The 17,312-nt window shown below is 29.1% G+C and overlaps 1 protein-coding gene across 1 annotated transcript in view; it reads right to left on the bottom strand.

The window, feature by feature from the left end:
* LOC112690182 (vesicular glutamate transporter 1-like) overlaps positions 1-11,931 on the bottom strand; it is a 74,859-nt gene extending 62,928 nt beyond the window's left edge. The window contains exons 1-2 of the mRNA XM_025564131.1: positions 11,765-11,931; positions 6,490-6,596 (exon numbers count right to left, since the gene is read on the bottom strand). Coding sequence (XP_025419916.1) covers positions 6,490-6,554 — 65 coding nt within the window. The 5' untranslated portion in view covers positions 6,555-6,596; positions 11,765-11,931. The remainder of the gene's footprint in view (positions 1-6,489; positions 6,597-11,764) is intronic.
* Positions 11,932-17,312: the final 5,381 nt, after the last annotated feature.

The following is a 17,312-nucleotide window of genomic DNA, read 5'->3' as shown; positions in this document are numbered from 1 at the left end:
TTCGTGACCAATATCAAATAAGCTGGCTTGTAGGTCTTCCACGTTATTACCGTAATGTTATTATAACAATGGTATAGATATCGACTAAATGAACAGATGAAATTATTAATCTCGAATATTCTAATACTACAATATTATGATATAAGTTATTTATCTTCAAATATCTTTAAATATGCATGATTAGAAATTAAAATATAAAGGCAAGTTAAACAATGATATATTTCCAGTTCATTGAGGATTCCCTTCAATCTCTGAACTATCTATTATCAATTTTGGAATAATCTATACTTTACGTGCCTACGTATGCAAAACACACAACGTCTGTTTTTCTTACAAAGGTGTTACATTTCAGTAGGACGGTCAATCAGTGAAACACGTGTCATGTGATCGCTTACGGTCAAAAATTTTAAATTCAAGCATAATATTGTTTACGTTTCCGTGTCTATTGAAAATAGGAGCGGCAAACACGTGAAATTAGTATTTAATAATTTTTAACCGTTTCAAACATGTACGGGCAATAAATGCCATGGGAACTTTGTGATATTCCAAGTGTTACGTATATGACATCACTTTTCGTATGTACACTAAAAAATATTGACGGTTGACAATAATATAGTTGTAATAACAATAAAAATTATTATAGTATAATGGTGTAAAACCATATCTGGTCAGGTTATGTTATACAAACCGATAGTCCAGGGGCGGTGAACCTTTTTAGGTTCAAGTGCCAAATTTTTCCTTTTCAGGTTTTGAAAATCGTTTACGTGCCCAAAGAATATAATATTTTCTAAGACTATAAACAAAATTACAGATTTATTACATTATTTTTATTAAACTTTAGTCATTCTTAGTGATACACAAGCAGCAATTGTTTCGTTGATCAAAACCTTTCTTTCCTTCGATTTAATTAAATTTTTTATGGCGAATAAGCTTTCACGAATATAGATTGACAAAAAATATGAAAGCATAAGGAATATTGTCATTTTTAAAACATATATAATTTGTTTATTTGAATTTCTTACAACCAACATTTTATAAATAGTAAACATTTTTTTTTGTAAAATTTCAATTTTTAAAATTTGATCAACGTGCCATTTTTGGCACGCGTGCCATAGGCTCGCCACCCCTGCGATATACTGTAGATTGTAATAGGTGCCGTATTCGTTTAAGAAATATAACCATAATATTTTTCGCACATAAACAAGTTTCTTTGATTAAATTCGAATTCATTCTGAAGAATATAAACACAATGACAAAAGCAAAACCGATTAAAGTTAATGTGTTTAAACAAACGTTGTCGTCGCTGCCACCATCACCATCTTCAAACAAGTGATACTGTCTCGAAAATAAAAGGGACCGAGGTTCGGCTCGGATTACAAAGATAAAAATAAAAGCTTTTTTCCGATGTGTATATACAAGGCCGTTTTCCTGGACGACCAACTCCTCTGCCGACGTAATATAAATGGTCGCACAGGGACATTGCGCTTTGACAATCCCACGGTCCGTATAATAAATATGAGTTTTCAGAAAATATATCCGTCTTATTGACACGTTCATTAATAAAACAGAAATAAAACCCGTTTTACGAACACGACGCTACAATATAACATAAATAGTTTACTCGCACAAAAATAAGCGGTGAGGGAAATCTTTGCATCACATTCTGTTTCAGACCATAGGCGTTACTAAAGTCAACATTCTCAGGGGGTAAGGGGTTGTGGCCATTACAAATTGTAGGCGCTTTGTGTTGGAAACACAATTTTGCAGTTTAGTGTTTTTACCCTTCATAAATATTCAACTTAAAAGCAAGTAATAAGAATATTACATTTAAATGTAAGGGTAATAATTGTAAAATAATCTGAAATGCAGACGTTAAACGATGTAGCACGATGCACTAGAGAGGAAATGTTGGAAACCTCGGCTCGTTCCCTACAAACGTATATTGGTCAGGTATCGACAAGTAATAATTTTTATTGGAATTCGAAAGATTAAAATAATAAGTAAATGAGATCCGGAAGAACAAATAATATTTGTTACATATTATATACTTCCTTATAATATTAAATTTTGTTAAATTTTACTAGTTATACAATTTTTGAAAAAAAAATTGCAATAATTAATATAGAATAATTATAATCTGCATAATTAATAAATCAATTTAAAAATTTTTTTTTTTTTTATTTACAATTATAACAGTTATTCAAAGATTTAATTTATCTATGTTTATGTAATGAAATGTTAACATAGTAAACCTTTCACGGTCAGATTTTGCTGACTGTTGGTACAGGTAATCACAAAACATTTATTGATTACCGATCTTATTTAAAAATAATATATGACAGGTAAGCGTGTATACTAATATATTTACGAATTAGTTTTTTTTAATTTTTTTTTATTTTCGTTCAATTCTACTGCGTGGTGTTCTAATGTATTGACATTTGTATACTTTATTAGCTTAAAATGAATTGACGACAACGCAGACGAATGAAAAAGGAAATGAGAGAGGGTGACAAAATCGAAAAAGACCCAATATTTAAAACATAGAATAATATTTATGGTCGTTTTTATAAAAACATAATTCCTCAACATTGCATTTAAACGGAATGGATTTGCGTGTGCGACTGCGAGCTTGTGCCGCGACCGTGGGGTTGTATTTTAATAATGTGATGCAAGGGTGCGCGATGGTATATACTTTGGGGCAACGTTATTTTATAAATTCGTTTAATTTTTTTACATGTCATTTAATTATTTCCATTCGGATAATTGTCATGCCACGGGAAACTTTATTACATTGCGAAAATAATATACTATTATTGGTGTCTGTGCCGAACTTTTATACATTATATTATATATAATATTATAATGGTTGTAGTATTATATAGCTACCGAGGAATCTCTGTTATAAACGGTTATATTATATTACCGAACACACATAAACAAATTTGAAAACAACATTTATTTTATAGTTTCATAGTAAATTATATGAAATTGAGTACAAATAATATACGATTATAACCGCACAAATTATACTTGAAAGTAGTTCTGAGATATCGTCATGATTCCAAGCGAATAAAATTACATTATATTTTACAACACGGTTTAGATTTTTTTTGTTTTTTAACAGTATTAAAGCTTTCCTATGTCATAGCTCGTCAATAAAACGTAGATTTCGCAACATTTTGGTTACAAACAGAAAATTTTTAGTTTGAGCCGGTGTTTCTAATCAACTCCTTTTAATTCAGCTTTGTATAGTATAAACAGTGCTCTTGAACAGGATGAAGTCGCAGTCATTTTCAACATATATGTATACAACAAAACGCTATTAAAATATTTCATATTATGCGACACAGTATAAAAAAAAATAAAATTAATTGTCAAACAAAAACCTTATTATACAGAATACAATAAGCCAATGAATTGATTTTTTTATAATAATTAGAAATTATTTATTTGGAATCCTAAAATGTGTACATTATAAACAATATAACTTAATATACTTTATTATAGCAAATATCAATTTTGTAAATTTGTTGTAATTTAATATACTTTACGGCACACTTGGACTTATCTGGTGACGCATCAGTTTGTCGTTACACAACGATTGAAAAACACAAGATTAAGATGTATCCGTTGTGTGCCTTCTTTACAAGTTTCATTAATGTTCAATCAACATAGAAGTACATTTTACATAATGGATTATTCAATTTAAAAACCAACATCACGATAAAGTAGGGGATATTACCGATTTTGGGTGTCAATCTTTTCTTTATTTTTGTAGCCATTATATTAGTTACAGTTGTTACAGATGTATTCGTGTAAGCTTAGGAACGATCGTTGCCTTAAAAAAAAACTATTCCGAACAAATTTTAATATAAATGTAATACGTCTTATATAAAAATAAATTTCTATTTGTGTTAAATAATATTATTTAAACCGTGAACAATTTTTACAGCTTTTCTCTTAACTCAAACGCTTAGAAAAACTACTAAGGAAAAAGAAAAATTAACTTTCTTACATTCCATCCGAGTCTAACTATGAGATTCAAATGGCAAATTACATTATAATATTGAAGAATGTTACTGTAAAATGTTATCTTATTGCAGAATACTTATACAAAGTATCTACGTGTTAACTTTTTTTTAGTATTTTAATTTTTAAATAACACGCGGAAATTAAAACATTAATAATTTGTAACAATTATGAAATATTATTAAAAAAAAAAAAACCAAAAAAAAAAAATAACTTCAATGTTTAATCTATAAAATTAAAACGAAAAAAAATATTTGACATTTAACTATTTAAAATATATAGTTATTTAATTTATGTATTATTTTCTATTATATTAGTTGTTCGAATTTCTAACGCAATAAATGATTGAAATTTGGAAAATTGTTCTCTGCGAATTCCATTTAACATAGTACTTTAACATATATGTTTTATAGTACTCATGGATAATTTTGCTATTGCTCAAAGGCAAAAATAACAAATTACATTTTAAATAACCTTATACTTGTAACTGAAAGGCTACAGGGAAAAAACCGATAAAAGACAATATTCCTAAACTGTTTAGTATTGCAGTTTTAAAGTTTCAGAACTTAAAAACTAAGAAATGAAGTACGAAATAATTTAAAAATGTATTATGGTAATACAACTAATTTTTGAAAAAATGAATATAAAAAAATTTAATTTACTTTTTAAATCAAATGACAAGAATTATCAGATTTTTTCTTTTTTTAACTAATATCGTATTTTCCAGTAGCCTTTTAATTCATAAAAAAACATTATTTTTTAAAAACGAAATAAAATAATAGGTTGTGGAACTTTTTAAAGTTTCACGGTTCAACATTATCACGATAATACGCGCGATCGGGTACAGGTCTTAAGCATTTTTACGATTAATAACACAACAGTTACGTAATGATTAGAACAATTCTCGGTGATTACACCGAAAAATATTAATATTAATAATTAAATTAATAAATATTTATTATTATTTTTTTTAATATTTTATTTTATTAATTATTTATTATTTATATTAATATTTCTATCCAATATTATTCGTATTAGGAAAACTACTATAAAATCAATTACACAAATGATGCCCCGTGAACGTCGGGCGTTGATAATATGACCACTTGACTTCTGCGGGGTGCAGGGCGTTCGAATATATGAAATCCTCGTTTTATTGCAATAAGCTTCTCTCGATATATAGGGGAGAGAAGTCGGCTGCTTTCTGCTGATAGTGCAATAGTTTCTTTGGAGAACCATTTCGGTAGATTAAAGTAAGAATAAAATATTACTCAATTGCAGTGTACGCAGTCGACTCTTAAAATTTAAATAGTTTTTTTTCTCAAACATCAAAGTTGTAACACCGGATAAAATAATTTACATTTTTTTGCTGTTGAATATTATATTTTTAATATACTTATTGAATCATATAATTAATTATTAAATATATATTATAAAATTATACGAAACGGAAATCTTTGGTATGAACCACACGGAGTAGCAAAAAATTCCCTTGGGATAGATAATGCAGTAGTAAAAAATATTATAGTTCTAAACATTTCAATAATACCCCACAAACTACAAGGACAAGGACTGCAGGAAATATAGTTTGTGCTTCTAAACCAAGATTCGACTTTAATTCCAATAATAAGTATCAACAATCCCACACATATGTGCTATACTACATACCTATATAGATATCTATTAAATTTAGCTTTACACATTTTTATTAGTACTCGTAACAATTTTAATTTTTATTGTAAAACCATAACTTTTTCCAAAAATGAATGATATAAAATGAAATAAAATACCTACATAATTATAATTATCATTTACAAAGTTATTGAAATAAAATATCTACATAATTATAGAAAATGAACATAATTATAATCTATCAATTTATATTAAATTTAAATTTAGTCGTTCCGACCAAAACTGTCGGATATATGAATAGGTACACTACATATAGTGCTCAATTTAGAAAAATTAGTGAAGGGGACTCTATTTAGTTAAAAAAAAAAAAAAAAAGCGTCTCCAAAACTTGTTAAGCAGTATCATTTTAACGTAATAATAATAGGAAAATTAGTTAGGGTACTCCGTCCCCCATTGTCTTCCCCCGAGTCGATCACTTACTACATACCATGAACAATATGAAACTAATTAGGTATTCATATAGTAATGATAATATGAGCTTTTACAAATTACTTTTTACAGAATAAAAGCATACTTCAAAATGTTTTCTGAAATTTCAGGAAAATGAAAGGTTGAGACTCTTTTAGGCCCCCCCCCCCCCCCGTAAATATGTCCCTAGTAGTACCCACTAGTATTCAGTTCATATTTTTTTTGATTTTTCAAACATCACGTAACATTCATTAAATTACATTCCTTTAAATACATATATAATATAATTCTCACTTACGTGATATTATTTAATATGCACAACAAAACAATTTTCATCAATAAATTGAAAAATAATCTTACCCCTGAAATAATTGTAGAACTTTGTTCTTGACAATGCTAGCCCATTCTGGCAATGTTGGTGCCATGGCGATGTTTTCTGGGCTGTACCGTGTATGATGTTATCCATACTGTAACAAATAACGATTGGACGATGAACATTTTTCAGAAATAGTGTTGCGTTTATTGCAAATAAGAAGTTAAAACATGCTCAATCTCTGATATTTTTTGTAGAGCAATCGTATTGCATTCAGGGCTTGGAATCGAAATTAAAAATATCGGTATTTTAACCGGAAACTTTTGAAAATTAATTATTGATTATAATAATAATTAAAATAATAAATTATACACTATTGAACTATTCGATAGTTGTTATTCGGCAGTTCTTGCCGCGCATCATTAAAAATAAGATATCATACTACCAAAACATCCAATCAACTAATGCGATAATCTAGTATTAATTGATTTAATACAGTTTGTATATTATTGTAATATTAATCAACTAAAAACAATTATAAAAATGTACTTTGATTGATTCCTTATATATTTTGTGAGAAATTAGAGTTTTTTGTCAGAATGCAAATCGAGGTAATCGTTGCAATGCATTGTTGGAATTAGAGTTGTCTGAGTGAAAAATAAACATTTTTTTTTTCGCAAAATTGTTCATTGACACTTGCGTGCGTGTACGTGAGAGGTCCCTTACCGCTACCACTCATATTAAATATTACCGTTTCGTCGGGCCGTCGCGTTCCAAGGAAAATCAAATAATGCTCCTATAATGTCTTATAATTTAGTACTCAGTAATAATTTATTATTATATATAATACTAATAATAATAATTAATAGTAAGAACATATAATTCAGTTTTATCATACCTAATATGTTAGTAATAATACTCCATGCAACACTAGTCAACTCTATTTTTTTAAATTTATTTTGGATGTCTTTAAAACAAAATATTTAACTTAATAGGTAAGCCCTTTAACATAATAATAATGCTATAATTTGATTTTATAATTTTAGATAGTATGTATGATGTTTATAAGATATATTTTTTTATGACTTTTGAAAAAAATAACCCTTTAAATACCAGTATTATTTTTTTATTTTTATTTTTTTGTAGAACCAAATTGGAACCAAAACCGAAAAAATCATAAAGTTTCCAAGCCCTAATTGGATTTATTATTAATCGCATTTATATAAAAAAGGTAAAAAAAAAAAGGCGCAATCGTGTTGCAGCGCTGAACTCCAATTGATATAATATTTTTATAATAATAAAGTATTTTCCTTCAAATTATTTAAATTAATGTATTGCTTTTATTTAATAAATAATTTTTTTCTTAAAAATAGCAATACGAGTACTATAGCATTTATTAATAAAAAGCAATTAAATATTCAAATTAAAATATATTTGTACGCATGAATCAATGCTCGTCTCATTCTTTTAAAATAATATACGTTCAAAAAATCAATTATTGCAAAATCGTTAATTATTTAAATATTTAAAAAAAATACAGCTTAATTTCTATTGATTATAAATATACGTTTAAAATATTTCAATAAAAAATATTACGTTTAAAATTGATGATTATTATTATTATATAACAAAAAAATACATAAATACATCTAGCTTTAATATTTTATTTATTTTATATAACAACACAGAACGTGCCCAAATTAACATACCTATGGGCTTATGTTTACATTGATTGAATTATTTTTTATAAATTAAAATGTTAAGATTCACTCTCAAAAAAAAAAAAAATTATAAATAATGAGTTTTTTCAGAGCATTGCAATATACACATGTGTATATTAACAATATTATCTGATATAAAAAAAAAGAATTACATGAATTTTATAATTATTTTAGGGAACATTTTTAAATATGTTACTAAAGATTAAAACTACATATCATCATAAGTATTTTATCACAAATTAACACAAATTAAAGTTATATTTTACTTGCAGGTACCTACATCCAGAATTTATGAACCTCAAACAAGAAAGATAACTTCGTCCATTAAGATATTAGCTGCACTTGGCACAGACTCAATTCGAACTAATTTCGCTGCTTACAGTATACCCAAGTTTCAAAAACATATAAATCATTCAGAGTTAAATGGATATATTTAAATGAAAATAATTTCAATTTTTTAAAATCTGGAGCTATTTATAATTTGATTACATTTTAAAATCACATTCAATTAAATATTAAGTTTTATTTTAACGAATAATAAAGTTTTAACGTTGAGGGTTTTTGTTATATTTATTCATACAAACTATACATATCCCAATAAAATATTTTTTTTTATATGTAAAATATACGAGATATTTATATATACAACCTACTGTGCTTGGCATAATAACCATATGTAAAAAGTAACAGAATACATTGTTTGCATGAATAAGAAGTCACCGAATGACACTTTGTTTGAAGAATGAATGAAGAAAAGGAAGGATAGGAAATATTTATGAGAAAAGAGAAGAAATAAGGATAACCTAAAGAAATTTGAGATAATTAAGTGAATTAATTATTAAAGTCTCTATAAACTAATAAATTAAAAATTAATTTACTACTTATATTTAATTTCTAGTTATTCATTAAACATACACGCATTGCAAAATCAAATAATAATATATTTCATAATAAAAATGTACTTTCTACATTTTGCTATTTAATTTTATTTGCTATTATATGCTGAACAACTCATATTTCATATATTCTATTCCAGGAAAAATCACTAAAAAATCAGAACTAAATAATTACTGAAAAAAATCGAATAATAATAATGTTGACAGAAAGTTTTATTTAAAAATAAAAATTAAAGTCTGATAATAATAATGGAAATGTTATGAAATAAATTAAAACGAATCTATTTTTTTACTCTGTATCAATGTAAAATTTGTGTTACAAAAATATGCTTGTAATAAAAAAATACTTTGTTGGATATCTATGAAATCTAATAATACGAATCTAAGAACCTAAATGTTAAATATGATTAAGAATGTATGCTGTGTAAATGGCAGTCCAAACTGCTCAATAATAAGCTCAATAATAAAATAAACATGAAATATTTCGAATAAACTAATTTGTTTTCTGATTTTTATCTATCCTCAAAGCAATGGACGTAAGGTTTCAATTCATAATCAGCATTAAAACAAATTTATTTTTAAGTACAAATAGTCATTTTGAAACCCGGTTTCGAATTTGTTATTTTTCTAAGCAACATTTAACTGTATTTATCACATTTTTTAACAATCTACCAACAGATATGATAAATTTCGTTTTATAAATAAATTACTGTATGATGGATATAATGTATTTTAAAAATTAAAAAATTAAATTCATCATAGTTGCGAAAATTTGTTTTTTTTTTTTTTTTTACTATGCATATCAATGTAAAAATTATAACTTAATAAAGGTCAAATTTATACTTTTTATAATAACGTGAACATTGTTATTCACAAATAATCAAGAGAAAAGTATTTTGATCAAATTCAAAAATGTCCAAAACCTCAATTCAATATTCAAAAACCTTTGAAATATTTCTTATCATCTAATTTTACCATTAATTTATAAACTTCAGCCACATCTATCCAGCATTATGTAGTTAATTTATGTATCCATAGAGAAAACAGAAATTATAAAACAAAAATGCGATCACTGTGTTGTCATACACGCTTGAAATGAAGCTAAATATTATCAATCATTATTTCGTTATAACCAGAGGTGAAATAAAAATAAAAAGGCTCAGGTAAAATGACAAAAACTTAAAGCCAATATCTCAATATTTAATATGTTAATAATGTAAGATATCAATCGTCATCCTAATTCTAACAGATCATGGAACAAAACTTATGTGGAAAAATATAGATTGTTGCAGCTGAATTTGTAAAACATTAAATGCTGGATTAAGTATGTATGGGTCAAGTAGAGACAGTAAAAATAGCAACTCCTCTTTCAAATTTAACTTCAAAAAGTAGAACATAAAAATAATATACACATACTCCACCACTGGATTCATAACACACATTTTTATATTATTATTAGTAAATATTAAATGAAATAAAAATAAGATAATAAAACGTTAGCATGGAACTGTTTGATAGAGGGAAAATATCAAAAAGATAAAACAACAATAATTATATGTGTATTTAATAGTTATGTAAGTCAACTTGGAAAATAAATCTTTAAGAAGATATTAGAAAACGATGGTTGAGTATCAGTTAAAATAAAAACTATAGACGAGATAAACTATAGCCTAACGAGTTACTACAAATTCTAGCAAATAACATTGACGAAGATCGACCGTTCAGCCAGTCAGGATCTACATTTTACGATATACCTAACCTTATGCAGTACCAGATTACCCATTAGGCGGAGTAGGGGCTCGCCATAGGGCCTCACTCATTTAAGGGACCTCATGAAAACGGAAATCTATATTTTTTTTCTATTTAATAATACATGTATTCTATTTACGAATTTACGGGACAAAAGTCATTATGAAATATAATATATATCGAGTTGTAGGTGTTATATGCAGTAATAATAATTAAATTATTTAAAAAAATAAAAATAATATAATAATTAATTAAATTATCTTGCAAATATAAAAATTTAATAAACATGATTTTATTTAGTAGTCGGTTATTGTGAAAGCTGTTAATTTTAATTATTGGATAATAATGTTAAAGATGTACGTAAAAAATAATTTTGTAGGACCCAAAATTTTAATTGCCTAAGGGCCCACAAATGATTAATCCGGCACTGCCTATATGTGACAATTCAGCACACCTTATACCTAATTATTTTCACAGATCAAACCACAAATCAAGCTGCACATATTATTTCACAAATATCCTACTTATATAATTCTGTATAAAATTAAATAGGTGAGGAACCTAAAAAAAAAAAAAAATACAAATACAATAATTAGAGTCCATGCGGTATAGTATAAGTGTTTATGCGTAATAATGTTTATTCGTTTAATAGTAAAGCACCTACGAGGGGAAAACTGTAGATTTACAAGCAAGTACAATTACGGATATAATTCAACACAGTATACTCGATACAGTGATGTGCAATATAGAGAATTCGGTTCCGGTTTCAAAGTGGTAGGAAGAAAATACAACCAGTTCAGCATGCAAGGCTGTAATCTCAGACAAGCGGTACATCGGATCGAGGAAATTAGCGATTTGAAAAATACCGTAGGCGATAGTTATAATAATGTGAAAAACGATCAATGACAATATGAACGAATGAATATGCGTAAAACTCAAAACGTATTAGTACGTACCATGTCGACTCGGGGCTGCGGCTGCGACGACGACGACGGCAGCTACGGCGACGATCACGACAACGGCGGCGGTAGCAGAGCACGCGTATACCCGTTGGATTGGCGCGACGGCGGCCGAGCGGCGGACGACCGGGCGGACGCGGAAAATCCCCGGGAAAGCCGAACACGGTCGGGCCGGCAGGGTGGTCTCGACAGGGCGCAGGCGCATCCGGGACCCGGGCACGCGGCTCGCCGATTGGCCGACGGGTCGGGCGACCGGCCAACGGCGCGGGCCGCAGCTCGCCCACGTACCCGCGGGGTGCCCCCTTCCCACCGTTCCGTGCCCCCGCGTGCGCAGGTTCGCGTGCGCCACCGTACCTGTCAGGTGCGTCGCGGAAAATGGCTACACGTCGGCGGCGGCGGGCGGGCGGCTCGTTGCCCGGAAAAACGTCCGTGCGGAAAAAGTTGGTCGCGCCCCGCCGTCGATACATTTATTTTATTTTTTACAATTTTTTCCGAAAACATCATCGTGAATGCGTCATGTCGCGTCTCGACACAATGCGCGAGTCGTGTTTTATTTTTACCATACGGCGTAGTGCACTGTTCGTAAAGGTATCGTATCATAACAACAACTACGTGCAATACCTCGTACGGGATGATCGGAAATACCCCGCGGACCGTAACGTTTTTCTCGGTAATTTAAAAGTATCTCCGAGAAAACATAATGATACCCAATAATGTTGCTCTCGTCGTACCACGAACATAACATATTTTTTTTTTGTACACGACTAGAAGGTAGTACAGTAAAACTTCTGAATAGCGGACACTCACGGTACCGTCGGAATTGTCCGCTATTGAGAAAAATGAATAAAAATCTATGTATGTGCATATTTATAAGAAATTTAATTTTATTGGCGTTTTAAAAAAAAAAAAAATGTTTATTTAAGATATATTTAAGGTAATTAGAACGGCGAAAAAAAATCAAAAATTTTCTTTTGTCGCATTTCGCTCAAAATTAGATTGAAGTTGACTAACCAATGTCAATAAAACCGTATCACTCGTATTGAGACAAAATGTCTTCAACCGATTCGCTAACTGCAAAGCTTCTTTGAGCGTAATTTTTTGTTCGTAGACACCCGGAAAAACACACATTATCTATTTTAAAGCCCTTTTATAAAGTTTTTTTTTGTCTCTCTGTTCACGTTTTCATCGCACCATTTACGCAATAGATCTACCCGTGATTTGAGTATAGTTCCGATTTGAGTTTTCCCAACTTTAAATTGAGTGACTAATTCGCGTAAGCTTTGTTTCTTTGCATTATAACAATTTTTAATGTCGATTTTATTTTTTAACGTCAAACGCAACCATACTGGAGCACGGCAAATACGATACTAAAGATAGATATCGGTAAGCCATAATTTTTCTTACCTTATCGTGTTTATTAAATCATAAAGATAAATGTCTTTATCGGAAATATATAAATAGTATATAAAACAGGTTAGTGTATCCCGGTTTATCTGTCCCTTATCAAGAGGTATTTAAACATACCAGAAAACCTAAACCTGTCCGCGTCCGTTATTTAGAGGTGTCTACTTTTTAAAGGAGCGTAATCAATTAATTTCAATGGGGTTATGTCGGGGCCGGAAAGTTTGTCCGTTATTGAGAAGTGTCTGCTCATTATGGGTGTCCGTTAAGAAAGGTATCACTGTACATGATTTTTATTCCAACTTATGTTTCAAGTGAATACCGATACATAACAGTGGTAAAATATTCATGTCCACGACACGTTATATTCAAAACCGTTTAGATACTGTATTTCAGCATAATATCATTATAATAGTACATGCGCATACGGAAAAAAAACGCCACTCCACCATCAAATAATAATATTCTATATAGAGCCACTTATTCCAAGTAATTAACTACCACCTACTTATTCCAAAGTATTCTCCTCAATTACGTGTTTTCTAGTCAACTCCATTATTATTTAGGTATTATGCGTGATTTTCAAGTTTGTATATACTTAAATAAGAAAAATGTATCCAGCCAATATCTCAATTTAACAATAATAATATATATTTTATGCAGCTATACATTTTTTTTCTATTTCAAGAGCCATCTTTTTTTCACTTCAGTATAGCATGATCAATACATTTTAACTAACAGAATGATATCTATTTAACTGACACATAAGATTTAGATTTAAAAACATCTTTATGGCTTATAAAAATTGATCTTCAAATATGAAAATGAATACAATATTATCAATAATTACGCTTACGCAAAATGTGTTCAACTATGTACCAACTCTACTTACCTCATATTATAAACGATATAGAAGCGTCTAATATTACGATAGGTAATAGGTACCTACATCAAGTTATGAAATATTTTACATCTTATAAGAATTTGCTTGTATAAATATCTGCAAAAATTATGTAAAATCATATAATAAATATAATTATATAATGTGTGTTCATTATGTAAATTATTGTCATTTTTAAAAATCGATTTATACAAGTACGACTACGTACCTACATGTTTCGAAATCTTTAAAATAGAACGCAAGTATTACACCTTTATTTGTTTATTGTACCTACATCGTATATACTGGGTAAATAAAGCAATATAAAGCTCCAGTACCGTTCGATTATTATAATATACATTTTAACTTTTTTTTCATCTGTAGTCACGATGGTGTTACGATAAATCGATAATAAAAATCACTAGTAATCTATATAAATCTAAATGAAGTTCAAATAAAGTTTTAACGCTCTAGTCGTAGTTAGTTACATAATCGTTATTTATATTATTATTATGCGATAGCCTACAGAAGTGATACGACTTTCGATCGTTTTGTCATGATAAAGTCATTAATTAAAAATTTACGTTCACTTATTTGGAGAGCATTTCATTTTATTTTTATCAAAAGAACATACAGCGGTTCTTCTTTTACGTACTTATATATATTATACACACACATAAACACACATAAATATATAATATAATAATAATTATATAACAAATGTTATCAAGATGATACTTTCAACGAATATTTAATTTAAACATGGAAAAAATGATTCCAGTTGACTAAATAATTCCAAAATATTACTAAAACGTATACAATTCTATAATCATTAGGTATTTATAACTAGATGTATCTTAACTTTCCAATAAATATCTAAATAATCAAAATTTCATAAGCATTACCAATTATAAATATATTCAGGTTCATCTATAAAAATTTGTCATTATAAACACTGATCAGACATTCTGGAATATTTGGGTATTTTAAATTATAAATACGTCGATCATTATATAAAATGGTAAAGCTGGTGTGTCAAAATATTATAATTATATATATTAAAATATAATTTTTAATACATAGTACCTATACGCATAAGTGTATTTCAATACCTTATCATTATGCGATTTTTTTTTATTGATTTCAATGTTTTAAAGAAGTTCAGTTATCACTCAGAGAAGTAACGGAGTTTTTTTTTTTTTTTTAATGAGATTTTAACGTTACATTATGATATCTCGACAATTAAGTACATGAATTTGAAATAAATTAAGGTTGGTAAAGCTCACACTCTTAAATTCGGAGACCTGATTGCAGAATAAAATTTAGCGTATGTTTGATTATATTAGTATTGTCGGTTGAAAGAGCATCAATAAGGGAAAAATGAATACCAAAGATGAAAAAGAGAATCTTTAGCTGAGACCTTTGGATAGATAGAGATTGACAATTTATGAGTAGGTGATGGAAATCACAGTATTCTCCACCACAGTTGGGTAGAGGACAACACACACTACTGTTGAGTCCCAATTTAAATGAGTGGTGTGGTAATAGGCTATGGCTCGTGTGCAGTGGCGTAGTTACGGGGAGGGTGTAAGGGGTTTCCACTCCCCCCAGGTTTTTTTAATGATATTTGATCATTATTTATTAAAATTTACATATTATAGTAAAATATTTTGGTTTTACTGTGATTAGTAGTTATATATTAAAATTGAGTAACAAAATAATTTTCATTAAATACGGGACATAATAATACCATTTTAAATGCAATATTATAACATATCACCTCATTTTAAGATATACTAAAAACACTTAAAAAACTTACTTTTAAACACCCCCCCCCCCCCAGAAAAAATTGTATCTACGCCACTGCCCGTGCGTAATCTAGTGAATTTAGCTATGGCTGCACGGCTCATCTTTAAGGAATGAAACCATGGTCGATTAGGGATGTTTTTAAATAATGACCTATAACCAAAAGCATAGGATTCTGGTAAGGAATCCCATTCCAGCTTCCATTGTTCATTTATAAATTTGCAATGTAAAGAGACTAAATCCGTATAGGGACACTACAGTGGACTCGAGTAAGAGTGGTTGGCGGTTGAGCCAGCTAACGAATCAACGTATTCGTTACCATTTATGCCTATATGCCCTGGAGCCCATAGGAAGGAGATGGAGAATGACCTGATTTTGAGGGATAGTAGTAATGCGCGGATTTTTAGAATTACGGGGGAGTACTTCGATAGGAAGGGGGTAACGGAGTTGTATTCCAATTTCTGAATCCAAGGTTAAGACAAATGTTCTTATATCAAATAATATGGTACAAGAAAATGTAAAAGTAAAAATATTGAAATTTTATTCAACTCCAAATGCCCATAGCAACATCAGCCCATTAGCAACACATAGTTTTCATTTGGTAATACAACGATTTTATAGGAGAACAATTATTCATAGATTTCACCAAAACTAACCTATTAATTTCTATTTCTTTATGTAATCCAGAATGTACTGATTAAATACCACTAATTTTTTTACCATTCATAATATTCATAAAATCTTTTGCTCTTAACGTTGATTCAGTGTACCAATTTAAAGACAAATGTATTTTAGAAGACGCATGAAAATCCTTATACTTAGTAAACGGTTTTATTATAAATCAAGCTTGTACGCCTCTATGAATTGATGGCTTTAATAACACATATATTTTACAAAAAGCTTCTCTCACACCCTCAAGACAGGGGCATATTTATGGGGGGCGAGGGGGCCCGGGCCCCCTCCAAAATGAAAAACACCATTGTTAAAGATTGTTATTTTTAATATGGATATGTCTTAATGCTAGGGGTTTCCGAAAATTTGTCGCGACACTGAGAATGTTGCTTATGCGATAATTTAAAATTTTATATTTATAAAATATGTTTATTCATTTAAGAAAATATGTGGTGAATTTTGAGTGACTCTAATAAAAAATTTGTTTATTACAATGTAGTTTTTATACTTTTAAAAAATAATAAACCATTAAAAAAATTGAGTTTCTTATTTTTCTGATGGTGTAAAGACTGTCGAGAAGTCTTATAGTGTTAAAGTAATTTTTTCGTAATAGTGTGTTTTTTCCTTCCCTTCCACCCAAAAATCAAATACATAATCGACCCTCTCCGAAATGAAAACCTATATACGCCACTGCCTCAAGAGCTGTCAACCATGAACCGTTTTCGTACAACCATTGATGTCTAAATGTTCGAGTTCTTTTTGATTTTAAATCACTCTTAAAGTCAT

This window comes from Sipha flava, unplaced genomic scaffold (genome assembly GCF_003268045.1).
Source record: "Sipha flava isolate LNK unplaced genomic scaffold, YSA_version1 492_pilon_pilon, whole genome shotgun sequence".
NCBI lineage: Eukaryota > Metazoa > Arthropoda > Insecta > Hemiptera > Aphididae > Sipha > Sipha flava.
The sequence above is the reverse complement of the archived record's forward strand: the minus strand, read 5'-3'. Positions and strand labels throughout refer to the sequence as shown.